Below are 26,773 nucleotides of genomic sequence, written 5' to 3' on the forward strand. Positions count from 1 at the left end.
AAAAWAATAATAATAAAAATTCTGGTGCTCCTAAATTGTATGTGATGCTCCTGACTTAAAAAAAAAAAATTAGTAGCACTAGTGCTACCAATTAAATGTTTCAATGAAGAGCCCTGACCACAGTATTTTTGTTTATTATTGTGATTTCTTATAAACTGTGATGATGTGGTTTCAGAGAGCGAGCGTTTATCTGAAAGCATCCCTGTCTACAACCATTTCCTCTCTCCCAGTGAAGAGGCACTCTGCTACTAATGCTCTGCTCCCAGACTCTCCTCAAACTGGACCCAATCAGTGTGTGTGTGTGTGTGTGTGTGTGCGTGCATGCCTGCGTGTGTGTGAGTCGAGAGTAAGATTGGATATCTGGCAGTGAAGCCAGCTAGTACCAGCAAGTATCCTCTCCCCAGCTTGTACACTCCAGTGTGTGTGCATGCGTGCATCTGCATTTATGAGTGTGTGTGTGTGTATATAACTCCACGGTGAAGACTATCAGTCCACCAGAGAGTAGTATACAGTACTACAGCAGCTTAGGAACAGCAGGGGAGGGAGGAACGGAATAGGACTAGAGATGTCCCTGGTCTCCCCTCTACTGATAATAGCRTAGGGTACCTCACCTCTTACATTGCCTTCTCATTGTCTCTGAGTGTCGCCAAGGTAGACTGCAGAAATAAATATGTTTGCTGTGAAGAGCTCTAAAGCGAATGCCATCGCTGTGTAAGACAACTGCTGGTGAAACAACATTGCACTGCACCAATCACTTAAGCGAGGGAACTGAGACTGAGGGAGCTAGCTAGCTACTGTACCATCCATCTGACAAAGGGCTGAGCTAGAGATAGCATCAAGATGAGCGATGTGGTTGATTTAGCTACAGACATATGTGCGTACACACACACACAGTGCATTAAGAAAATATTCAGACCCCTTGACTTTTTCCACATTTTGTTATGTTACAGCCTTATTCTAAAATTGATTAAATCGTTTTTTCCCCCCTCATCAATATACACACAATACCCCATAATGACAAAGCAAAAACAGGTTTAGAATTTTTTACAAATGTATTAAAAATACAAAAAACAGAGACCAGACTTCCTCTCACTCTTGCATTCCCTTAGGCCATCAATTTGAATGGTTTGGGCGATAAGGGAGTCAAGATCCACCGGCAATTCCCAATCAGCTAGCTCATCCTTTACCTCCTCAGATAATCGATGCAAAAAAGATTCCCCGAATGTTGCTCCGGAGGAGGTAAGTGGGGTTCTCRGGGAGCCAGGATAGGCTRTACAAACTCACCACAGATAGAGAAAAATTACTGGGTGATTGGGTTTTTCAGAGGTGGCAGGCAGCCTCTGAGCTAACTCCCTGATTTGCTCCATAATAGCCTTTAACCCATGGTCGTGGCATTCCGTCAAGGACTTGAGCCCTTCCAAAAGGCCTTGTACCAACTCCTCATGTCTCCTAATGGTGGCTCCCTGCAGGGAGACAGTGTGGCGGAGCTGGTCCAAGTTTGCTGGGTCTGTCATGGCCAGTTCGTACTATCAAGGCACAAGACGAGACACAGATGCAGACACAGAGGGCAGATGGTTGGAGTCTTACAATGTTTATTAATCCAAAGGGGTAGGCAAGAGAATGGTTGTGGACAGGCAAAAAGGTCAAAAATAGATCAGAGTCCAGGAGGTACAGAGTGGCAGACAGGCTCRTGGTCAAGGCAGGCAGAATGGTCAGGCAGGTGGGTACAAAGTCCAGAAACAGGCAAGGGTCAAAACCGGGAGGACTAGAAAGAGGAGAATGCAAAAAGMAAGAGAACAGGAAAAACGCTGGTTGACTTGGAAACATACAAGACGAACTGGCACAGAGAGACAGGAAACACAGGGATAAATACACTGGGGAAAATCAGCGACACCTGGAGGGGGTGGAGACAATCACAAGGACAGGTGAAACAGATCAGGGCGTGACATCATCAAGGAAAAGGRTGGCTACTTTGAGGAATCTCAAATATAACATATATTTTGTTTTGTTTAACACTTTTTTGTTTACTACATGATTCCATATGTGTTATTTCATAGTTTTGATGTCTTCAATATTATTGTACAATGTAGAAAAAATAAAGAAAAACCCTGGACTGAGTAGGTGTGTCCAAACTTTTGACTGGTACTGTAACTATTCAGACCCTTTAGTCAGTACTTTGTTGAAGCACCTTTGGCAGCGATTACAGCCTCAAATCTTCTTGGGTATGACACTACAAACTTGGCACACCTGTATTTGTGCAGTTTCTCCCATTCTTCTCTGCATATCCTCTCAAGCTCTGTCAGGCTGGATGGGGAGCGTTGCTGCACAGATATTTTCAGGTCTCTCCAGAGATATTAGATCGGGTTTAATTCCGGGCTCTGTATGGGCCACTCAGGGACTTGTGSCGAAGCCACTCCTGCRTTGTCTTGGCTGTGTGCTTAGGGTTGTTGTCCTGTTGGATGGTGAACCTTCGCCCCAGTCTGAAGTTCTAAGCAGTCTGGAGAAGGTTTTCATCAAGGATCAATCTGTACCTTGCGTCGTTCATCTTTCCCTTGATCCTGACTAGTCTCCCAGTCCCTGCCACTGAAAAACATCCCCACAGCATGATGCTGCCACCACCATGCTTCACCGTCGGGATAGTGCCAGGTTTCCTCCAGATGTGATGCTTGGCAATCAGGCTAAGAGTTCAATCTTYGTTTCATCAGACCAGGGAATCTTGTTTCTCATGGTCTGACAGTCCTTCAGGTGCCTTTCCAAATCATCTCCAATCAATTGAATTTACCACAGGTGGGTTCCAATCAAGTTGTAGAAACATCTCAAGGATGATCAATGGGAACAGGATGCACCTGAGCTCAATTTCAAGTCTCATAGGAAAGGGTCTGAATACTTATGTAAATAAGGTATTTCTGTTTATTATTTTTAATACATTTGCAAAAAAWWWAATTTTTAACTGTTTTTGCTTYGTCATTATGTTGTATTGTGTGTAGATTGTTGAGGGRAAAATAAATGCAATCCATTTTAGAATAAGGCTGTAACGTAACAACATGTGGACAAAAGTCAAGGGCTCTGAATACTTTCCAAATACACTGTACACACACACACACACACCTTCCCTGTGGAGAGCGATATGCTTACCCTACCCTAGTGGAATGGACATGTGGGGATGGCCATGTGGTGTTGGCTCCAAACATCTGGAGTGTGGTAGGAATGGGGAGAGAGGGAGGAAAGGAGGTGGGCAAKGGGGGTCAGTGTGGAGATGAGAGATCCTCCAACGCTCGGCCGAGGTTGAGTAGGCCGTGACATTTCCAATTTGCTCAGATTGATCGCCAGCCAAGCCCCACTCTCCATCTCCTCCATCCACCCCTCACCCGTCTGTGTTGGAGCTCAGGCCCATAGCCCAGGCCAAGGCCTGTTATGATGAATGGGCCGAATGTCAAGGGCTGGAGACACACTCAGACATTTCCTCCCTCCGCCTTGTTGCTAGTATTGTGCTAGTATCTCTTTCTCTCCCTCTCTCTCTCTCTCTCTCTCTCGCACTCTCTCTCTGAGAGGAATTCTTCTCTCTCTCTCTGAGAGGAATTCTTCTCTCTCTCTCTCTGAGAGGAATTCTTCTCTCTCTCTCTCTGAGAGGAATTCTTCTCTCTCTCTCTCTGAGAGGAATTCTTCTCTCTCTCTCTGAGAGGGATTCTATTCTCTCTCTCTGAGAGGAATTCTATTCTCTGCTGGTAAGGAATGTGGAATGTTTGTTTGGAACATTTGGAATCCACAACCCAGGAAATGTTGAGCTAAATGTTGTACTTACTGCCACTGATTAAATATTAGGAGTTTCCAACCAACATCCCCTGTATGTAACTCGCACTAGCACGCTTCATTGGCCAAGTGGAGCCGTTCACACCCTTGTTGCATTGATATTTAGTCTATATGTAAGGCTTTATCACAACAGATCCATAGGAACAGACATTCACTCTCGAAAAGTGGSTATTTGTGTTACCTTGACTGTTGTTCTGTGTGTTGTTCCCAGTGACTCACAGCAGAGTTGTGCCTCTGCTCTGTAGATCAGCGGTTCAGATTTACTTAATAAAGAGTTAGTTCGCTCACCCTCAGYTTAGAGAGTGTGGTGGCAGAAAGAGAGACTCGGAGATTAGAGAGAGAATGTGTGAAAGAGAAAAAGGGAGAGCGAGGCTCTCCAAATKTTGCTAACTGTCCGTTAGCTAGCTACCTGGGAGAAGGTCAAAACGAATTACTGAAGCACACTTCAAAGTTTGCCTTTGCAGCTGGTGTCACGTTTGTTTACAGGATTAAGTCCCAGAGTACACACACACATGCTGTACACACACACRCACACACCAAAGAGTCTCTTTTATGTGGAGCTTAGCAAAGTGGCCAGGGGATCAGGCCTGTTTCATTCATTAGTACTCCTCTGTAGCTCAGTTGATAGAGCATGGTTCTTGCAATGACAGGATAGTGGGATCGATTCCTGCTACCACCCACACTTGAAACAGACCAAATCATCTACTGAGGGGCATATTTTATTAGCTAGGAGTGCTAATTCTATATGTGCTCTGTGTAGCTTTCTATAGAGCTGAGCTCTTTCTGGGTGGATTTAATGGGAAGTGTCCAGTAGTTATAGAGGATTTAATCCTACCCTGTATTAAACTGTTTATCCCTTTGGGGTTTACTGTTGTGAGTCTATAGAAAAGGGATTCTCCCAAATGGAATTCTTAGGAGTGGACAGATGGAGAATTAATTGAAAGATCCTTTCCCTCCTTTTCTTCAGAATACCGCATTAAAAGCCTTATACACTACATTCAGTTCTGTGACGCCAGTAAGGAATATCGCGGCGCATTTGCTCATCTGTATTATATAGGCTGTCCTTGCGACTAGTGGAAAGAAAGAAGTTACTTCAACGTTTCTTCAGTATTAGTCTGCAACAGCTCCAAATGCACGGACAGAGAGTGCAGAATATGCTTGTAGGGAATGCAGGAGTTGCCTGGAGAGCTGCATTCGTAACACACACGCACCTACAGTACAGGAGACATCACTACACTACCTACAGTAGAGTACATTACAGTGCAGGGAGTTCAAAGACACTGTCAGCCAGGCTGACACCAGCTCAGCCAGATCCCCGTCCTCTCTCATGTAAACACTTCAACATACCCTCCCTTTCTCTCCTCTGCCATGTAAAACGCCTCAACACACCCACTCTCCTCTCCTTTTAAATATCAAAATAGGGTCACGGGCCAAAACAGTTTGGGAACCATCGCCATACAGTAAGCTGATGACGAAGCTAATAGACAAAGGACAGGACATATAGCTCTCTCTCTCTCAGAAGTGTACATAGTGGCCTGTACGTTAACACCATGACGCCTCAATCAGACCGACAGCGTCAGTGCATACCATTTTGCGTAGCTACACATGCATCTACCATCTACCATACAAGTTGATGCATACATCTATCCAATGTATATATCCATACAGAACGCACTGCAACTGCCTCTGCAACGCAATGCTGCGAGGCAAACGCAGCGTTCCCATCGGAAATGAATGTACTTCTAGTGTACTGAAACGCATTGATGCTGTCGATGCTGTCGATCTGATCAATGCRTGAAGGAATCATCTGCAGAGGAGCTGTAATGTTCACTTGAGTTCTGTTTAGTTATAAGGAACAGGTCAGCTTTCAACTGTTGCTGCTCATTGGCCTCATTGGCTCACTGTTGCTGCTCATTGGCTGCTCATTGGCCACCCCTCATAGCCTGGGTCCTCTCTAGGTTTCTTCCTAGGTTTTGGTCTTTCTAGGGAGTTTTTCYTAGCAACCGTGCTTCTACACCTGCATTGCTTGCTGTTTGGGGTTATAGGCTGGGTTTCTGTACAGCACTTTGAGATATCAGCTAATGTACGAAGGGCTATATAAATACATTTGATTTGATTTGTATTGAAACCTGTTCTCAAGGCGTATAAATTGAAATGTACCGACTTGAAGTTGTTGTTTTTTTAAAACAAGAATTCTCTTCACTTATCGGCCATTAGTTTTTAATTAAACTTTATTGTTACGTTTTTGAAAATAATTCATTGTCACATGGCAGAACCTTGGAATGAATAAATGTAACAAATTCATACGATCCCCAGTGAACATTTGCCACCACTCAACACCAGTTTTCTGCTCAGAAGACATGGATTTAGATTTCAGAAGGCAGAGATTAATTCTAAGTGAATTCCACCTCAAGACACCAGTTAGATCCTCCACTCTTAAACTGGCATTGAAGATCAAGTTACAGGGCATTCAGAAAGTATTCATACCCCGTGGCTTATTCCACGTTTTGTTGTTACAGCCTGAATTCAAAATGGTTTAAATTGAATTTTTTTCTCACCCATCTACGAACAATATGMCATAACAAATACTTTGTATTTTTATACAAATCAATACTTTGTAGAAGCACCTTTGGCAGTGATTACAGCTGTGAGTCTTTTTGGGTAAGTCTCTAAGAGCAACATTTGCCCATTATTCTATTCAAAATTCTTCGAGCCTTGTCAAATTGGTTGTTGATCATTGCTTTACAACCATTTTCAGGTCTTGCCATAGATGTTCAAGTAGATTTAAGTCAATTGTAACTCTGCCACTGTTACATACACAGTCTTCTTGGTAAGCAACTCCAGTGTAGATTTGGCCTTGTGTTTTAGATTGCTTTGCCATATTTTTTGCAGTATTACTTTAGTGCCTTATTGCAAACAGGATGCATGCTTTGGAATATTTGTATTCTGTACAGGCTTTTCACTGTGTCAATTAGGTTAAAATTGTGGAGTAACCTACMATGTTGTTGATCTATCCTCAGTTTTCTATCACAACCATTAAACTCTGTAAATGTTTTAAAATCAATCCCTGAGTGGTTCCCTTCCTCTCCAGCAACTGAGTTAGGAAGAACGCCTGTATCTTATTAGTGACTGGGTGTATGGATACACCATCTAAACTGCAATTATTCACTTCACCATGCTCAAATATTCAAGGTCGGCTTTTTGAATAGGTGCCCTTCTTTGCAAGGCATTGAATCTGTGTTTGAAATGTACTGCTCGACTGAGAGACCTTACAGATAATTGTATCTGTGTGATACAGAGTGTCATTCAAACATCATGTTAAACACTATTATTGCATACAAAGTCCATGCAACTTATTATGTGACTTGTTAAGCAAATGTTTACTGAATTTAGACTTGCCATAACAAAGGGGTTGAATACTTATTTACTCAAGACATTTCCGCTTTTGTAACAATTTCTAAAAACATAATTCCACTTTGATATTATGGGTTATTGTGTGTAGGCCAGTGACCAGAAATCTCAATCAAATCAAATTTAAATTCAGGCTGTAACACAACAACAAAAATGTAAACGTCAACAGGTGTGAATACTTTCTGAAGGCACTGTATGTGCTCGGTCAAGCGCTCAATATTGAGGATTTGGGAGTTTAGGAAGCAGTCAAATGTATTGTCTCCTTATTAGGAGTAAAGAGAATTATTGTTAAAAAAAAGACAACTTCAAGTCAGTACATTTCAATCATTTGTACACATTGAAAACAGGTTCAAATTCAAATGAGCAGCAACAGTTCTTTATAACTAAATAGAACTCAACTGAACATTACAGGTGCAGATGATTCCCTCATGCATCTATCAGATCAACAGCCTCGTTGTGTTTTGGTACACCAGAAGTACATTCATTTCCAATGGAACGCTGCGTTTGCCTCGCAGCATAGCATTGCAGAGGCAGTTACAGTGCGTTCTGTGTGGATATATACGTTGGATGTATCCAACGTTTGCATCAACTTGTATGGTAGATACATCTCAGCCATGCTCAAGGTCCTAAATTATATCATAACCACCATCGATAAAAGACATTACTGTGCAGCCGTATTCATTGACCTGGCCAAGGCTTTCGACTCTGTCAATCACCACATTCTTATTGGCAGACTCAACAGCCTTGGTTTCTCAAATGATTGCCTCGCCTGGTTTACCAACTACTTCTCTGATAGAGTTCAGTGTGGCAAATCGGAGGGCCTGTTGTCCGGACCTCTGGCAGTCTCTATGGGGGTGCCACAGGGTTCAATTCTCGGGCCGACTTTCTTCTCTGTATACATCAATGATGTCGCTCTTACTGCTGGTAATTCTCTGATCCACCTCTACGCTGACGACACCATTCTGTATACTTCTGGCCCTTCTTTGGACACTGTGTTAACTAACCTCCAGACGAGCTTCAATGCCATACAACTCTCCTTCCGTAGCCTCCAACTGCTCTTAAATGCAAGTATAACTAAATGCATGCTCTTCAACCGATCACACCTGCATCACTACTCTGGACGGCTCTGACTTAGAATATGTGGATAACTACAAATACCTAGGTGTCTGGTTAGACTGTAAACTCCCGTCCAGGACTCACATTAAGCATCTCCAATCCAAAATTAAATCTAGAATCGGCTTCCTATTTCACAACAAAGCATCCTTCACTCATGCTGCCAAACATACCCTCTTAAAACTGACCATCCTACCGATCCTCGACTTTGGCGATGTCATTTACAAAATAACCTCCAACACTCTACGAAACAATTGGATGCAGTCTATCACAGTGCCATCTGTTTTGTCACCAAAGCCCCATATACTACCCACCACTGCGACCTGTATGCTCTCGTTGGCTGGCCCTCGCTTCACTCTCGTCGCCAAACCCACTGGCTCCAGGTCATCTACAAGTCTCTGCTAGGTAGCCCCGCCTTATTTCAGCTCCCTGGTCAACATAGCAGCACCCACTCGTAGCACGCGCTCCAGCAGGTATATCTCACTGGTCACCCCAAAGCCAATTCCTCCTTTGGCCGCCTTTCCTTCCAGTTCTCTGCTGCCAATGACTGGGAACGAACTGCAAAAATCGCTGAAGCTGGAGACTCATATCTCCCTCACTAGCTTTAAGCACCAGCTGTCAGAGCAGCTCACAGATCACTGCACCTGTACATCTGTAAACAGCCTATCCAACTACCTCATCCCCATACTGTATTTATTTATTTATCTTGCTCCTTTGCACTCCAGTATCTCTACTTGCACATTCATCTTATGCACATCTACCATTCCAGTGTTTAATTGGTATATTGTAATTACTTCGCCACCATGGCCTATTTATTGCCTTAACTCCCTTATCTTACCTCATTTGCACACACTTTATATWGACTTTTTTTTCTTTCTTTTTTCTACTRTATWATTGAATGTATGTTTTGTTTATTCCATGTGTAACTCTGTGTTGTTGTATATGTCGAACTGCTATGCTTTATCTTGGCCAGGTYGCAGTTGCAAATGAGAACTTGTTCTCAACTAACCGACCTGGTTAAATAAAGGTGAAATAAATAAATAAATAAAGATAGTAGATACATGCGTTCAGTATAGCTGCAAAGCTACACAAAATGGTATGCAATGACGCTGTCGATCTGATTGAGGTGTCATAGCGTTAAAAAGATGTAGAAGATGGGACTAGCAAAAAGGTTGTGGGTTCGATTCTTTTGCGTGTCTTCATGTGTTAGCTGTAAGTCACTTGAGATAAAAGTATCTGCTGAATGACAATGATATTGAATATCGGTCGGTCGATGTTACTTTAAGTTAAGGGTTGGCCTAAGCATCTGTTGAAAAAACAATATTCTGATTCATGCTGTGATATAGAACCGGTAAAAGCCCTTGAGCTGATTATTGGCAGCATTTGACCTTTTGAACCTTTCTGACTGTGTCTGGCCATATCTGATCGTGTTGTCTATTTCCTTTAGGGACCCTGAAAAGCTCGCTGCAATATTACATTATGGATGATGCTTATTGGCAATGCTTGACCGGATCTGACCCTAACTGTGTGTGACCGTCTCTGATCGTTTTTRACCGTGTGTGACCATGTGGCCTCTTTCTAATCTGTAGGGACCCTAAACGCTTTCCTGAGACAGAAGGGTCAGACAGCGGCCGAGGGGCCCGCGTGGTCGCTGAGCGGTAACCAAGGCGACCGCTGGAAACAGGCCAAAGTCAGCATCCACCCAACCGCCTCTTTCCAGGTGAGTAAGATTGGACATGTGATTGGACGATTCAGGAGTCAGTAATGAGACGAATCCTAACTTAAAGTCGATGCCTATAACTGCAATATATCTCTATCTCTCCCTCCATCTTTCTCTTTTCCCCCACCTCAGGTGGTGCTGGAGGGTATCCGAGGTCCGGGCATCGAGGGGGACATCGCAATCGATGACGTCACCCTTGAGGAGGGAGAGTGTCGAGATCTACCCCCCATTAGTAAGAACATAAACACAGAAGGAGGAGTTTATCCCTAATTGCTGATCTATGGATAGTTGAATGTTTAACACCCCGATGGATAAGATAAGGATTTGGGAGAGGGTAAACTCATTGTAGAAATGTGACTATGACTTCTAGAGGCAGAACCAAGGTCAGTTCTGAAGTCAGTTAGGATTTGGGGGTAGATAGATGAATCTGATTGTAATCTGTGCTCTCTCTCTCTGCCTATGAGGAGGAGCACATCTACCTGGCAGCTAGCCTCTCTCTAGTAATAAAAAAAAACCTGTGGATGTTGCCATAGCAACGGGGCCGTAATCACATGAATGATAGCAGTCCAGACGGAACGGAGCGACAGACCGCAGGGAGTGGAGCCCCGTAATTGCAGAATGAGGGGAACAAACCGAGAGAGTAAGGGAAAATAGAAAAACGGGCCTGCAATTGACGAGGCGGCCATATTGGCAAGTTAGGAGGGGGAGGACTATGTTCCTCACGGCAGGAGGGAGAGGATCTCTGGWTAAAGATTGGTTCTAAATGGACCTGTTACACACACATACACCGTTCTTTTTTCTTTGTCGTTTTGTACTTTTCATTTTCCGTTTATTTCTTTTTTCCCCATCTGGTTTCATTTACGCAGAAAATTGGAGAACGGGCAATAAACTTGTTAGTTTGAATTTCAGTTTAGATTACAGATTGAAGGGTGCTTGATTGTTTTTATATGAATTTAATAAAGGGAAACACTTAGGTACAATTGTTACGGACCTCTCTAATGTGATATTGCTTTTTCATCAAATGAATACATTCATAACAATGCAGCTATGAATATGATTTTGAGCATAGACTGGTCACTATTTCATCTACATCTACCATGTAAAACAGAAAAATGTACAATGTCAAGTATAACTCCAGGAAGAATATCTTAATAAACTAAAGTAAACGAAACACTATCCAGTCATTATACTTCCGAGACCAACAGATCCAATGCAAGTCGTTTCAGACAGTGTGCTGTGCATTTGTCTGCAGTGAATCTGGTGCCATTATCATTCAGATCAGTTTAATCACTTCATTAGTAGTTAAAGAGTTAGTCACCCAGGTCGGGGACAGTCTCTAACTCTCTCCCTACATAATGGATTTACCATCRCTCACCGTGAATCTTACATGATCCTCACTGCCGCCGTGGAAAAGGCATGCGTTTTAATAAAATGTCTTATAATGTATCGTTTTGACTTCGCCTGGATATTGTTTCTGGAGATATTTTGGGGAGGAAATTCAAAATTGGGATTTCAGGGTCAGGATGACATCAACTGTTGTTAAACGTCTTATAATTCTGTCTCTGTCTCTGCCCCCTTCAGATCTCAGATCCTCAGCCCCGCCCACGTCCACCCATATATGGCCGCTGAGTGTCACCTTGGCGATGACCTTCCTGTGGGGTCGAAGGTGACCCTGCCCTGCGTCGTATGGCGGAGGCGAACGGTCYGACCCGGCCTCGGCACCGACCTCGACCCTGGCGTCTGTGTTCTTGTACCCTCAGCATCCAATCACCAAAGATTCAAGTATTTAGAAGGCGGCAGCGAGGTGTTCCAAACACAGACCACCACCGAGGGCCCAAAAAATACCACATAAATAGTAATAAAAGAAGATTCACAATTTTTTTTTTAAGAGACAACTTTTCCAGAAAATTGCTCCCCAATCGCAGGATTGTGAGCACATTTACGAGCGCAAAGCCAGGTGTTGTGACGCCTGGACTTTAGTGGGAGTGTTCACTATCGCATTGGGGTAACTATTTGTAAAGCACAAGGACAATTTTGCCAGTCAATTAGGAAACTTGAATTGAAAGGTGTGGAGGAATTGAGAAATTGTTGAACATTTTGAGGAACAAAATAACTTTTCCTGGGCTTAACAAAACACATGGAATCAAAGATTTTCTGTGTTTTATCTTATCCTCATTAAGTTGCACCTGATGCGCATCATGGACACTTTTCTCTCTGCCCAGTCACCCTCACCTGACCTCCACACCTTGACATGTCTCTCTCTCGGCTTGGTGCTGTACTGTAGAAAACAGAAACTCTGACAATGTTTAGTTATCCATCCCAGTTCCCTCTCCCCTCTTGCCCAGTAGCTGCCTAAGTATTTCACAACACTGTGCTCACTAGTCCAAGGTATCTGAGACCAGGAATGCATGCCCAAGGTATGTGGAGCAGAGAGGAGGAGATGGGTAGGTGAGAGAGTTGAAGAAGGTTAGGGCAGAGAGGTGGCGAGGGGTAGAGGATAGAGTTGAAGGGGGGTGGGGCAGAGAGGTGGAGAGGGGTAGGAGAAAGAGTTGAAGAGGGGTAGGGCAGAGGTAGAGAGGGGTAGGAGAAGAGTTGAAGAGGGGTAGGGCAGAGAGGTGGAGAGGGGGAGGAAGAGCTTTGGGGTTAGTACAGATTAAGAATATAGGGTGGTGGAGGTCTGTAGCAGTCAGATAGGGATGGGTGCAGATGGACAGACAGACAGACATACTGACGTCCAAGGCAATGTGGAAGGCAGTGGCATAGTGGATGAGAGAAGTAGAGGATGGAGACCAGAGGGGAAGGAGTGGAGAGGAGGGTAGAGAATGGAGACCAGAGGGAAGGAGTGGAGAGGAGGAGTAGAGGATGGAGACCAGAGGGGAAGGAGTGGTGAGGAGGAGTAGAGGATGGAGACCAGAGGGGAGGAGTGGAGAGGAGGAGTAGAGGATGGAGCCAGAGGGGAAGGAGTGGTGAGGAGGAGTAGAGGATGGAGACCAGAGGGGAAGGAGTGGAGAGGAGGAGTAGAGGATGGAGACCAGAGGGGAAGGAAGTGGAGAGGGAAGGAGTAGGAGGGATGGAGACCAGGGGGGGAAGGAGTGGAGAGGAGGAGTAGAGGATGGAGACCAGAGGGGAAGGAGTGGTGAGGAGGAGTAGAGGATGGAGCCAGAGGGGAAGGAGTGGAGAGGAGGAGTAGAGGATGGAGACCAAGGGGAAGGAGTGGAGAGGAGGAGTAGAGGATAGCCAGAGGGGAAGGAGTGGAGAGGAGGAGTAGTAGAGACCAGAGGGGAAGGAGTGGAGAGGAGTAGTAGAGAATGGAGACCAGAGGGGAAGGAGTGAAAGAGGAGGAGGATGGAGACCAAGGGGAAGGAGTGGAGACCAGAGGGGAAGGAGTGAAGAGGAGGAGTAGAGGATGGAGACCAGAGGGGAAGGAGTGAAGCGGAGGAGGATGAAGACCAGATGGGAAGGAGTGTTGAGGAGGAGTAGAGGATGGAGACCAGAGGGAAAGGGTGGAAGACAGATGAGAAGAGAGGTTCTCTGGTCTTCACCAGCCAACAGGCCGACCCCTGCAGCTGAGGAACAGAAGCCACTTTCTGCCATGAAACAAAGTGCCTTCCGATTACAAACAGAACAGACCGAATTGCGAACCGGAATGGTAACATCAAACACACCAATGATGGTGATGATGTTTCCTCTGCTGTCACTCATGATGGGCTATTTTTGACATGTTTCTTTTGACCCACAAGTGCTGGTGGGAGGCACACTTGCCCAGAGGGATTCAGTTCAAGTCGTGTGTGTGCCTGCATGTGTGAGTGTGTGTTTTAGGGAAAGGATGGTGGAGGAAAGTCAGGCAGACCGGGGGGGGGGGGCATAGGTCACATGACTATTGCAAGTGGTCACAAACCAGGCAGTTGTGGCTGTTTTTTTAAAAAGGAGTTAGTGAAAATGCCGAGACTGGGTAAAAACAATGGACTACAAAGGGAGGAGGAGACTGTGGAGCTTCTCAGAAAGACAGTCAGAGATCACATACTGTAAGAGGACAAAGACACTCGCTATCGATCGATTGCTTCGCTCTTTCCGAAAGCGACTCCATCCCAGCCGAACAGACCTTTTTTAACGAAAAGAACAGAACTATTGTTAAATAAACCATTGTGTTGTACAGGGAGGGGGGTAGGACGTGGCGACTGCAGGCTCTACGTTAGACGGAAATAAAGTACGCTCGCCCTCCACACACCTCCATCCTTTACATCCAACAATGTGTGAGAAAAAGATGAATAATGATGATAATAATAATATTGATATTTTATTACTCTAGCGAAAATGTTTCTCTGCTTTTACACAAACTGTGAARATTGACTGTGGAAGAGCTACCTAAGACCCTCCATTACCTTAACTAGCTGGTTTTTAAAAACAACATATTGTAAAAAATAAATTTAAAAAAAGACTAAAAGAAATTGAGAAAAAAATCCGTACATTGTTGGTTATAAAAAAAAAAAAACATTTAAGGACTTGTTGGTCTGGTTTCTTATATTTTTTCTGTTGGGAAAACTATCTGACTTTTGACTTCCTTTTATCTTCTTGTTGTCTCCCTTGCATTGCTGAAGTATCAAAAACCGACGATGGAAACATAAGCTAAACCTATTTGGTAGTTGTATAACTTGTACATGTAAAGAAGCTCTATTATAAAGGTTTATGATCAATGTTTTATGTTGAACAACTGGAAGCACAACATATAAGCTCTCAACATATAAAATGCAGTATATATGGCACATATACCGTATGTGACCTGCTCAGACGAAGTCAGGCTTGTAGACCCCYGAGAAACACATTACACAATCATCGATTACGTTGACATTCACACAGTGTTACCCACCCAAAGAACACCAATGCAAAGAAACGATGTGGAAAAACGACCAGTCCCAGACGTTGTASAACGAGTCTTACGAGACAATAAAGGACAAAGAATTTGGTTGGTATTGCGACTTTTTATGGCGCAGAAAATGTGTTGTGATGAGAAGACGTAGTACTGGAAGTATAAGCCTGGTTTGGTCCGAGCGGGTTGTGTACAGGTACGGGCATATGCAGTGTACAATAGGTGTGATGAGAAACAGATACATGTAAAGAAAAAATATCATACATAACTAAACAGAGCAGAATGATAGGCAGCCATTGTAGAGCATTAATAACCTCGTCTCATATTGTGTATGTTTTACTAGGACATTATAACATTCACATGTACTGTCAATGSTGTAGAGTGGTCGTGTTCATGGGAAGAGGGAATTATTTCCTTTTTTTTGGTGCCCAGATCATATTGAATGTATATGAAAAATGAGGGTGCCATAATAAATCTTTGTTTGGAGGCCTACCTACACCCTTTATAAAATACACGTTCACAGATATGCTACAGTTGGTCATCTCCAGAAAATAATCCGTAGCGTTTTGCCACGCCCCATGTTGTTGACCTCCGAAACTTTTATGGCTTTCATTGAGGAACCAACTTCATTGATTTCCTCTGACCTGGACACAGTCACTGTACTTGGCAATCTAACCACATACTGTATTGTACTCAAACAACTAATGACATGTTTTAAATTCAATAACAAGTCCCAAGTATATGTTGGTTTAATATCCATGTGCTTTATTTTCATTTTGTGGGATAGGCTGGAATAAGAAGTGTACTAAAGTGACCCTACGTTTCGCTCTACTTCCCGAGTAAGGAACTGTGTTATGTTGAGCTCTGACAACTTTTTGTTCTTGGGATCCTTGTAAGCACTTTATTGTCCATCATAACAGAAGGGCTTTGTCACGTTGTGCCATTCTTCACCAGGTGTTAATTTTATTACATCCCAATAATATAACATTTCACAGGAAGTGGCAACCCTTACCTGCATCGCTTCCTGTCACAATCGGTTTATGACCTTGGGGTGTATCTGAAGTTGCTTCCTCCTCTTGTCTTCTCTCCTTAAACTGCTCTAAAAACACCCTAGGCTAAGTGGAAGCAACCTGATGGATATTTGGGAATTGGAATTTTGAACATGTCACTATGTTTTCCTTTCAGTGAAGAATGACCAAAGGAGACGAGGAGAGGAAGCCATTGAATTGCTACAGAAGAGAACTGAAGAGATAAAATTCTGTATTGTAAGTGCTGTTTCTAAGAGCTGTGTAACGATTATGTTTCCTATCTTGTACTGTGCCAACTCCTTGTAATAATAACAACCTGTCATTCTTCTCTGTTCTGTGCTTTATTTATATATATAATTAGGCTTCTTTTTCACTGTATTTCTTTGGATCTATCACCAATTTTTTTGTGCCATACCTGCAACTAATGCTAAAATAAATAAAAAATATATTTTATGTTCGGGTTGTTGAATTAGTCCTGTTCTGGGAATGGGAGATGGGCACGCCTGTTTGTACGTATCTGCTGCATGTGTATATTCCTGAACAAGCACAATATTGTGTTGTCATTAGTCCCTGWACGTCCTCTCTTCTCCTCGACGCACAGGTTTGATCTCGACACCTTCGTCCCGSCAGTTTGCTGTCTCGCAGATGCCCACTTATTCTTCCGGTGATCACTTGTCTTCAACTCAAAAGAATGGAAACAAAAAGCTTTTGTGTTCTGTGCAAATTGTTCTTTTTACAGAGTGGTCCTGCACTTTTTGTGGAGCTGCCTACCGCTGAGATCAGCTATAAGCAGGGGGCAGCCTGTCTGACTGCTTGGGGGTTAGCCAGGAGACTCTTCATCCAGCCCTCAGAGACAGGAGAGAGTGAGTGATAGTGATGAAAAGGACTGTGGAGAGGGAGGTGAATTGAAGAATAACAAAAGGCTTACTATGAAGTGAGAGCTTGGATGAGAGAAGTTTTTAGCCCACAGCGCCCCAAGAAGTCCTTTATGGAGTATCTGTCGAAATACCACACATCCTCAATTTGGCATTCAGTGTATAACCCACTACTGCCATGTTGTGTTTGCAATAAAACGAATTCATGTTTAAAGCAGGRAAAACATTTTTCTCTATAATTGCAGGAATCCCGTTTAGGCATCTCCTGTCAGATAAATTACACGGATGTGTTTGGGAAGTTGTATACAGAAAGAGAGCATTGCTGTTGGGTAGAGAAACTACTCTCATCATGAACACAGTACATGTCCTCATAAAACAGGCTCAGGTTCATTTAGCATCGCGTTACATACAGCACGGGTCAAAAGTTTGGATTGGACATACCTACTCATTCAAGGTTTCATTCTTGATTTTTATTCTCGAATAAAAGTGAAAACAAACTGTGAAATGACACATATGGAATCATGTAGTAACTACAAAAGTGTTAAACAAATCAAAATATATGTTATATTCTTCAAAGTAACCACTATTTTCCTTGATGACAGCTTTGCACACTCTTGGCATTCTCTCAACCAGCTTCACCTGGAATGTTTTCCCATCAGTCTTGAAGGAGTTCCCACATATGCTGAGCACTTGTTGGCTTCTTTTCCTTCACTCTGCAGTCCGCACTCATCCCAAACCATCTCAATTGGGTTGAGGTCAGTGAATTGTGAGGCCAGGTCATCTGATGCAGCACTCCATCACTCTCCTTCTTGGTCAAATAGCCCTTACACAGCCTGGAGGTGTGTTGGGTCATTGTCCCGTTGAAAAACAAATGATAGTCCCACTAAGCCCCAACCAGATGGGATGGCATATTGCTGCAGAATGCTGTGTAGCCATGCTGGTTAAGTGTGCCTTGAATTCTAAATAAATCCAGACAGTGTCACCAGCAAAGCACCCACCCCCACACCACCTCCTCCATGTTCACGGTGGGAACCACACATGCAGAATCATCCGTTCACCTACTCTGCGTCCACAAAGACACGGCGGTTGGAACCAAAAATCGCAAATTTGATATCAGACCAAAGGACAGATTCCACGGTCTAATGTCCATTGCTCGTGTTTCTTGGCCCAAGAAAGTCTCTTCTTCTTATTGGTGTCCTTTAGTAGTGGTTTTTGCCGCAATTCGACCATGAACGCATGATTCACGCAGTCCCCTCTGAACAGTTGACGTTGAGATGTGTCTGTTACTTGAACTGTGAAGCATTTATTTGGGCTGCAATCTGAGGCTGGTAACTCTAATGAACTTATCCTCTGCAGCAGAGGTAACTCTGGCTTTCCTTTCCTGTGGGCTGTCCTCATGAGAGCCAGTTTCATTATAGGCTGGTGATGCTATGATGTTTTTCCGTGTCCCCACAAAAATGTGTTAGCCGGGTCCTCATAAGCAATTTTTGTCCGTGTCCCACAAAACGTGTTAGCCGGTACTCATAAGAGATGTTTTGTCCGTGTCCCCACAAAACATGTGTTAGCCGGGTCCTCATAAGAGATGTTTTGTCCGTGTCCCCACAAAACATGTGTTAGCCGGGTCCTCATAAGAGATGTTTTGGTCGTGTCCCCATAAGGCTGGTTGTTCGTGAGAGCTAGTGCATCTTGCCTATTGTTTTGTTGTTGTACGTGATGCCCTGTATGGGGGAACAGTGGGAGAGCGTTGTATTGTTTTATGAGATGCAGGGGTTTGACATCTGTCTCCCTCTGCCTCCAGGCTACCCTCAGGCTGCCCTGAGATTTCCAGGCCGCTATGGACGTGTGTGTTGCGTGCGTGTGTGTGTGTGTGTATGTGTGTGCTTGCATGTGTGTATGAGAGAAAGAGAGAATGTTTGTTTGGGCAGATTTTCCTACACAGATTCATACATATAATTGATATATTGCATACACTTACAGTATCCAGTACTATCACATCTGTATAAACAGCCCAGTGGGTAAAGCTGTTTGAAAGGATGTGGTGTAAATCACGTGGTCACAATGGTGTTGTTTCAACCAGTTTTGGCAGCAGGTTCAGGCCTCAGGAAAGGCCTAGGTTTTTGATCCATTTTGTTTGAATGCTACGACCAGTTATCTTGAGGGTCTTGTGTTACATCCTGCGGGATCTCTATATGAAGGCATTTATTTCACACAGTGTTTTAAAGCTACTAAGGTAAAGGTGTCGCCTTTATGATCTTGTTTTATCCCCTGCGTGGCCTCCATATAGTGTTACAAACCTCCTTTGTCCGGATGACAAGTTACTCTCATAAAAAAAAAGATATATTGTTTCTGCTGCTGATAACCCTCGGTAGCATATGCCCTTTAAAATCCTAAGCACTTTCCTCTCTCTCTTCCCCCAGCCCAGCCCACAGATTGACCCCGTAGATCCACATTAGAATGCACACCTGGTATCTTATCCCGGCGAACAATGCCATTTTACATTACATTATATTCCCCTCTCTCCTTGCGATGCACCGCGACAGTGCTTTGTTTACATGGCTACCGTTGGCTTCCTGGGCGGAGGGGAAAATGTCATGGAATGTTAATGGGCCTCTAATGTCTCTCTGAAGGGGGCTAGCTGCGTCAGTCAATCCGAATCTATTCAGCCGTACCAGCTGTCTGTCAAAGTCAGTCAAGCCCAGCATCCAGACGATCRTGTCTGATGCAACCTCGGTATTGACACGCTATGAAGGGCAATTTTGATCTGTTTTCCATCAACGGGCATCAGCTTGTGTTACGTTTGCCAGCGATTTTGTCATTTGCATTCAGTCGGGAGTGATTTAAGGAGATTAAGGACGAGCTTAGACATGTCAACGTCTTTTTGGATATCCATTAGAACTAAAAGCAGGGCAGGAGTTAGGAGTTTGGATTTGATTTGAGGTGAGTTAGGGCTCTTGTTGCCTCTGAATTTTTTTGTTGTTTTGTCTGTGCCCTGATATGTGTTTTAAAATGGGTTTCAAATTTGTCAAAAAGGCAGATCAACTTTAAGACCATCCACTAGAACAGTGTGCACAAACAACAATATGTAACACAGCTGTTTGGTCTTGTATACCAAAGTCACACAGGCAATCCACAAACATCCCAGCAGCATAGCTAAAGTTGGTCCCATCCCCTTTCTTCATCACCTACATCTCAATTTACCAACAGTCTGTTCCAAAACAGTCTTAAAGTAACTCTGTAATTATTAATTCTTCCATTATGAGTTATTACACCACACTCTCCATACATCATGAGCTCCTGTCACTCAAACACACACACACACACTCTCTTTCTCAACCCGTGGCCCTAAGACTTGCCTGTCCGCTCATGGGTGATGTGACATAAATGAATCCGTCTCATGTGGAGCCATCTCACCTCAGCAATGTTGACACAAAACTTCAACCTGAATTATTAAACCATCGGTTCCGTCGGAGGGGTAGCCAGCCCCCCACCCCGTGCCTCCCTGACACTCCACGACCCACCACGCGTAACTAGGACTTTTGATCAGAAAGCGGGGCCCGACGGCATGAGCAACACAGGCATCTGTGCTTGTATTCACAAAGCGTGTCAGAGTAGGAAAAGTGGCGTGTCCACTTAAGGGGGCGGCCTTAACATTTTGAWCCTTAATCGTTGCAGGGTGGATTTCTTTCAAAATAATTACGATGATTCAACACATTGAATGCTTCGGCTTAGGTTTGGTACATTTCCCTGTTCAAATAAATGATTAATCAATTCCAAAAGTTACAGTGTTCGCATTCACGGTCAGAATTTTACAGTCTCCAGCGAAAGTCTATACACTCTAACTTTCTTTCTCTATGTGGAGTAGGATGTGTAGATCTGTAGGAAAAAATATAGAATGTAATCCCTTTTTAGATGTAATTTTGAGGCACCAAAATGTGAAGACTGTGCAAGGGGTGTGTAGACATTCACTAGGTATTGAAGCAAATTCAGCGAATTCCCAACATTGACTCAAACCCTGGTCCAGTGACTGTCAAGCCAACACCTTAACAATTACGCCAACAGGTCGCTAGGTGTTGGTCGCTACATTACCCCCTTCCTTCGGGAGAGCGTGTCTCCACGGTTATCTATATCAAGTCCCTCACGTGTACATGCCTCTCCGGTGGCCGCCCTTGCTCCTTCCCACTTCTGACACCAATGTAACAAAATGGTGACTGCCTTGACAATGGAACTCTAGTAGGCTCTTTGGTATCACATGAACTTACAGTGCCTTCGGAAAGTATTCAGACCCCTTGACTTCTAACACATTTTGTTAGGCTACAGCGTTATTCTAAAATTGATTAACTGATTAAATTTAATCTACACACAATATAGTGACAAAGCAAAAACAGATTTTTAGACATTTTGGCAAATTTATTAAAGATAAAAAAACTGAAAATCACATATACATAAGTATTCAGACTCTTTACTCAGTACTTTGTTGAAGCACCTTTGGCAGCAATTACAGCCTTCTTGCGTATGACGCTACAAGCTTGGCACACCTGTATTTGGAGAGTTTCTCCCATTTTTCTCTGCAGATCCTCTCAAGCTTTGTCAGGTAGGATGGGGAGCGTCGCTGCACAGATATTTTCAGGTCTCTCCAGGCTCTGACTTTTTTTATTTTATTTTGTATTATTTATTGAATATATGAAACATACAATATACTTGCAGTGAAGCCGCTCAATAACTACATCATACCAGTCATCCAACAGAMTCCCATTCTGAGCGACACACAGAAGCATCCAGGGTCAATGYCCTGCTCAAGGGCACGTTGACCGATCTACCACCAGGCCAAAGAACGTGAACCGGAACCCTCCAAGATCCCCCCACAGTTCCCCAATAGCTGTCCCTCAACCATTCGAGACCCCTCCCACAGCCCCCCCCCAAGAAGAAAAATAAAAAATACAATTAATTCCATTCTCCACCCCCAAGAACCCCCCAATGCACCAAAAACCAAGAGAAGAACTACAGAGAAAAAAGAAAAAGACGGAAGAAAACAGCAAACAATGCAAAAACAATTACAACAAAAACAACAAAAAGCACATCAAGGACAACTAAAATCATAACAGATGCCTGTTAAAATCATTATCAAATGCCTTTTCAAAATCCGCTACAAATACCAGGCCTGGCTTCTTAGATGTTTCATGATGTTCTATTATTACTAGTAGTTGTTGTATATTATCTCCAATGTATCGTCCATGKAAAAAACCTGTCTGATCAGGATGAGCAATATCTGGTAAAAACCCTTTTAATTCTGAGTGCTATGCATTTCGCTAGTATTTYTGCATCACAACATTGAAGTGTAAGRGGCCTCCAGATTTTTAGATAGACTGGRTCTTTATATTTGCCAACTGCCATCATTTTAATGATAGAGAAATCAGACCTTCCTGCTGAGTAGCTGACAGTCAACCATTTCTATAGGAGTAGTTAAAACAATCTAACAATGGAGCTTTTAGTACATCAAAAAATACTTGATATAACTCTACCGGTATGCCATCAAGCCCTGGGGTTTTTCCAGACTGAAAGGATTTAATAGCCTCAAAAAGTTCTTCCTCCTTATTTTGGCCTTCGCACTGATCTTTCTGTACATTTGTTAATTTTAAAWWTTKTATATTATTTGGGAAGAATTCCTTACCGTGATCTTCATTCAGTGGGAGAGGATGAGACAGAAAAGAGAACATCTGTGTCACGTTCCTGACCTTATTTCCTTTATTTTGTCTTTGTTTAGTATGGTCAGGATGTGAGCTGGGTGGGCATTCTATGTTATGTGTTTCTATGTTGGGTTCTTTTCAATTAGCCTGATATGGTTCTCAATCAGGGGCAGGTGTTTTACGTTTCCTCTGATTGAGAACCATATTAAACACTGTTTGTTTGTGGGTGATTGTTGCTGTGTCTGTGTTTGTTGCACCACACGGTACCGTTTCGTTCGTTCTTTCCTGTTCGTGCGTTCATTGTTATATGTTCTCAAGTTCAGGTCTGTTTACGTCGTTTTGTTGTTTTGTCATTTATCAAGTGTGCTTCGTGTTCGTCTTTCTTTAAATAAATCATTATGTCTTCATACCTCGCTGCATATTGGTCCGATCCTTGCTCCTCCTCAGACGAGGAGGAGAACGAACGTTACAATCTGCCTATAATAATTAGCTTCCTCTTTTAAAATATCATTCGGAGAACCATAGATGACTCCGTCTTCAGTAACAAGTTTCTGCAAATTATTTTTGTTAGCGTTCCTGTATTGGAGATTCAGGAAGAATTTTGTGCATTTTTCTCCATATTCCATCCAGTTTGCTTTATTTTTGTAATAGATTACATTAGATCATTCTTGAATAAGTTCCTCAAGTTCTTTTTGTTTTTCCTGTAACTTTTTTTGTATCTCTGTTGTATCGTTTTTATTGCTATCTACCTGTACTATTAGTTCATGGATTTCCCTTGTTAGTCTTGTCTCTCTAGCCAGAAACTGCTTTTTTATTATTGATGAATATTGAATTGAATGACCTCTGAAGGTACATTTAAACGTATCCCAAACARTAARGGGATTTGCTGAACCTATAGTATACTGGAAAAATTCAGTTATAAATGATTTTGTCTTAGTTAAAAATAAGTTGTCCTCCAGTAAACTTTGACAAAATTTCCAATATCCCCATCCACGTGGAAAATCTATAAGAGCTATGTGAATGCCAATTAGATGATGATCCGATCGCATTCTGTCTCCTATTAAACTTTTTTAACCTTTAATGCAAGAGAGAAAGAGACAAGACGACTAGCTTGATTAAGTGTCCTCCATGTATATCTCACTAGTTCGGGGTTTTTTAGTCTCCAAATATCCACTATTTCTAATGTATCCATAATATTTGTGATTTCCTTAATAAGGGCACCGTGATGATAGTTTGTAGAGTGATTATCTTTACGGTCCATTGAGGTACTTAACACTGTGTTATAGACTCCTACCATAATGATTTGATCATGTGTTGACTGTAAGTTCAATAAATGAGTATAAATGATTTCAAAGAAGCATGGATCATCCTGATTTGGACCATATAGATTAATTAGCCCAATCTTTTTTTTTGTCCACTTTCATATTCAAAAAGATCCACCTCCCTTGCGAATCATTCCTGACTATTTGCACATTCAGATCGAAATGTTTGTTAATTAATATCATCACACCTTTTGAGTTCCTTTGTCCATGACAGAAAATTATTTCACCACCCCATTCCTTTTTCCACGCAACTTCATCTAAGTTGCTTGTTTGTAGGTAACCAAATACTTATTTTCCACCATAATTTGCAAATAAATTCATAAAAAATCCTACAATGTGATTTTCTAGAATTTTTTTTCTAATTTTGTCTGTCATAGTTGAAGTGTACCTATGATGAAAATTACAGGCCTCTCTCATCTTTTTAAGTGGGAGAACTTGCACAATTGGTGGCTGACTAAATACTTTTTTGCCCCACTGTATGTAATCATGTAGTGACCAAAAAAGTGTTGCACACTCTTAGCATTCGCTCAACCAGCTTCACCTGGAATGCTTTCCCAACAGTCTTGAAGGAGTTCCCACATTTGCTGAGCWCTTGTTGGCTGCTTTTCCTTCACTCTGCAGTCCAACTCATCCCAAACCATCTCAATTGGGTTGAGATTGGGTAACTGTGGAGGCCAGGTCATCTGATGCAGCACTCCATCGCTCTCCTTCTTGGTCAAATAGTGCTTACACAGCCTAGTGGTGTGTTGGGTCATTGTCCTGTTGAAAAACAAATGATTGTCCCACTAAGCGCAAACCAGATGGGATGGCATATTGCTGCAGAATTCTGTGGTAGCCATGCTGATTAAGTGTGCCTTGAATTCTAAATACTGACCGTGTCACCAGCAAAGCACCCCCACACCATCACACCTCCATGCTTCACGGTGGAACTACACATGCTGAGATCATCCGTTCACCTACTCTGCGTCTCACAAAGACATGGCGGTTGGAACTAAAAATCGCAAATTTGGACCTGTCTAATGTCCATTGCTCGTATTTCTTGGCCCAAGCAAGTCTCTTCTTMTTATTGGTGTCCTTTAGTAGTGGTTTATTTGCAGCAATTCGACCATGAAGGCCTGATTCACGMARTCTCATCTGAACAGTTGATGTTGAGATGTGTCTGTTACTCGAACTCTGTGAAGCATTYATTTGGGCTGCAATTTCTGAGGCTGGTAACTCTAATGAACTTATCCTCTGCAGCAGAGGTAACTCTGGGTCTTCCTTTCCTGTGGCGGTCCTCATGAGAGCCAGTTTCATCATGATGGTTTTTGCGACTGCACTTGAAGAAACTTTAAAAGTTCTTGAAATTTTCTGGATTGACTGACCTTCATGTCTTAAAGTAATGATGGACTGTTGTTTCTCTTTGCTTATTTGAGCTGTTCTTGCCATAATATGGACTTGGTCTTTTACCAAATAGGCCTATCTTCTGTATACAACCCCTACCTTGTCACAACACAACGTATTGGCTCATTAACGCATTAAGAAGGAAAGAAATTCCACAAATTCACTTTTAACAAGGCACGCCTCTTAACTTAAATGCATTCCAGGTGACTACCTCATGAAGCTGGTTGAGAGAATGCCAAGACTGTCCAAAGCTGTCATCAAGGCAAAGGGTGGCTACTTTAAAATAATCTCAAAACTCTTTTTTGCTTACTACATGATTCCATATGTGTTATTTCGTAGTTTTGATGTCTTCACTATGTAGAAAATAGTAAAAATAAAGAAAAACCCTTGAATGAGTATGTGTGTCCAAACGTTTGACTGGTACTGTAAATACATGCCACTTTGTAGGCTGAATGTCATTACACTTATGGTATTTGTAATAGATGTCCCTTTCCATTCAAATGGCAGGTGCACAGTGCGCTGGACTTATTTAGGAGTAGACGAATATGCTCAGGTAACCAATTGAATCTACTTTGTGAAGTGATTCGTTTGATAAACACTGGTTGTGTGTATGACACATTAACATGTAATTAYATGTCTTTACTATAAAGCCCACATAAATATTTTCAAGACGACATAGGAGGTCCAGTGAAAGAAAAGAGATGTCGCTGTATAATTCACTCTCTGGCTGGCACTTATTTATTTTTTTTAGCCCCTTTTCTCCCCAATTTCGTGGTATCCAATTGTTAGTAGTTACTGTCTTGTCTCATCGCTACAACTCCCGTACGGGCTCGGGAGAGACGATGGTCAATGCGTCCTCCGAAACACAACCCAACCAAGCCGCACTGCTTCTTAACACAGCGCGCATACAACCCGGAAGCCAGCCGCACCAATGTGTCGGAGGAAACACCGTACACCTAGCTACCTGGTCAGCGCGCACTGCGCCCGGCCCGCCACAGGAGTCGCTAGTGCGCGATTAGACAAGGATATCCCTACCAGCCAAACCCTCCCTAACCCGGACGACGCTAGGCCAATTGTGCGTCGCCCCATGGACCTCCCAGTCGTGGCCGGCTGCGACAGAGCCTGGGCTCGAACCCAGAGTCTCTGGTGGCACTGCTAGCACTGCGATGCCTTAGACCACTGTGCCACCCGGGAGGCCTGGATGGCACTTTTAAGTGAATATACTGCTGTATGCTGATACCCTTATATATTGTAACAAAATGGTGACTGTCTTAACAATGGAACTCTAGCAGGCTCTTTGGTAGAACATTCATTTATGTCAGTCTCATTAAGACTATAGAACTGGCAGTGTACAAGCTTAAMCGTTATTAACAGAGTCCAACGTARTACTTGAACTGGCACTTTCAYCCACGGTTGTCYAAACAGAGCTAATCAAAGGCCACACCTCCAACAAGCCACACCTCCAGATCCTCTAATAGGCTGCCACTGCGATGTTACCCCCACCTAAGGAGTCAGTCGTCCCCGACAACCCCGAAATCCAACACAAAGTCCTGAAACTTG

General features: G+C 43.0%; 1 protein-coding gene across 1 annotated transcript in view; it reads left to right on the forward strand.

The window, feature by feature from the left end:
• Positions 1–16,406, forward strand: part of LOC111954131 (MAM domain-containing glycosylphosphatidylinositol anchor protein 2-like) — a 199,244-nt gene extending 182,838 nt beyond the window's left edge. The window contains 4 exon segments of the mRNA XM_070435729.1: positions 9,924–10,054; positions 10,187–10,286; positions 11,636–13,100; positions 13,148–16,406. Coding sequence (XP_070291830.1) covers positions 9,924–10,054; positions 10,187–10,286; positions 11,636–11,724 — 320 coding nt within the window. The 3' untranslated portion in view covers positions 11,725–13,100; positions 13,148–16,406.
• Positions 16,407–26,773: the final 10,367 nt, after the last annotated feature.

This window comes from Salvelinus sp. IW2-2015, linkage group LG28 (genome assembly GCF_002910315.2).
Source record: "Salvelinus sp. IW2-2015 linkage group LG28, ASM291031v2, whole genome shotgun sequence".
Taxonomy (NCBI): Eukaryota; Metazoa; Chordata; class Actinopteri; order Salmoniformes; family Salmonidae; genus Salvelinus; species Salvelinus sp. IW2-2015.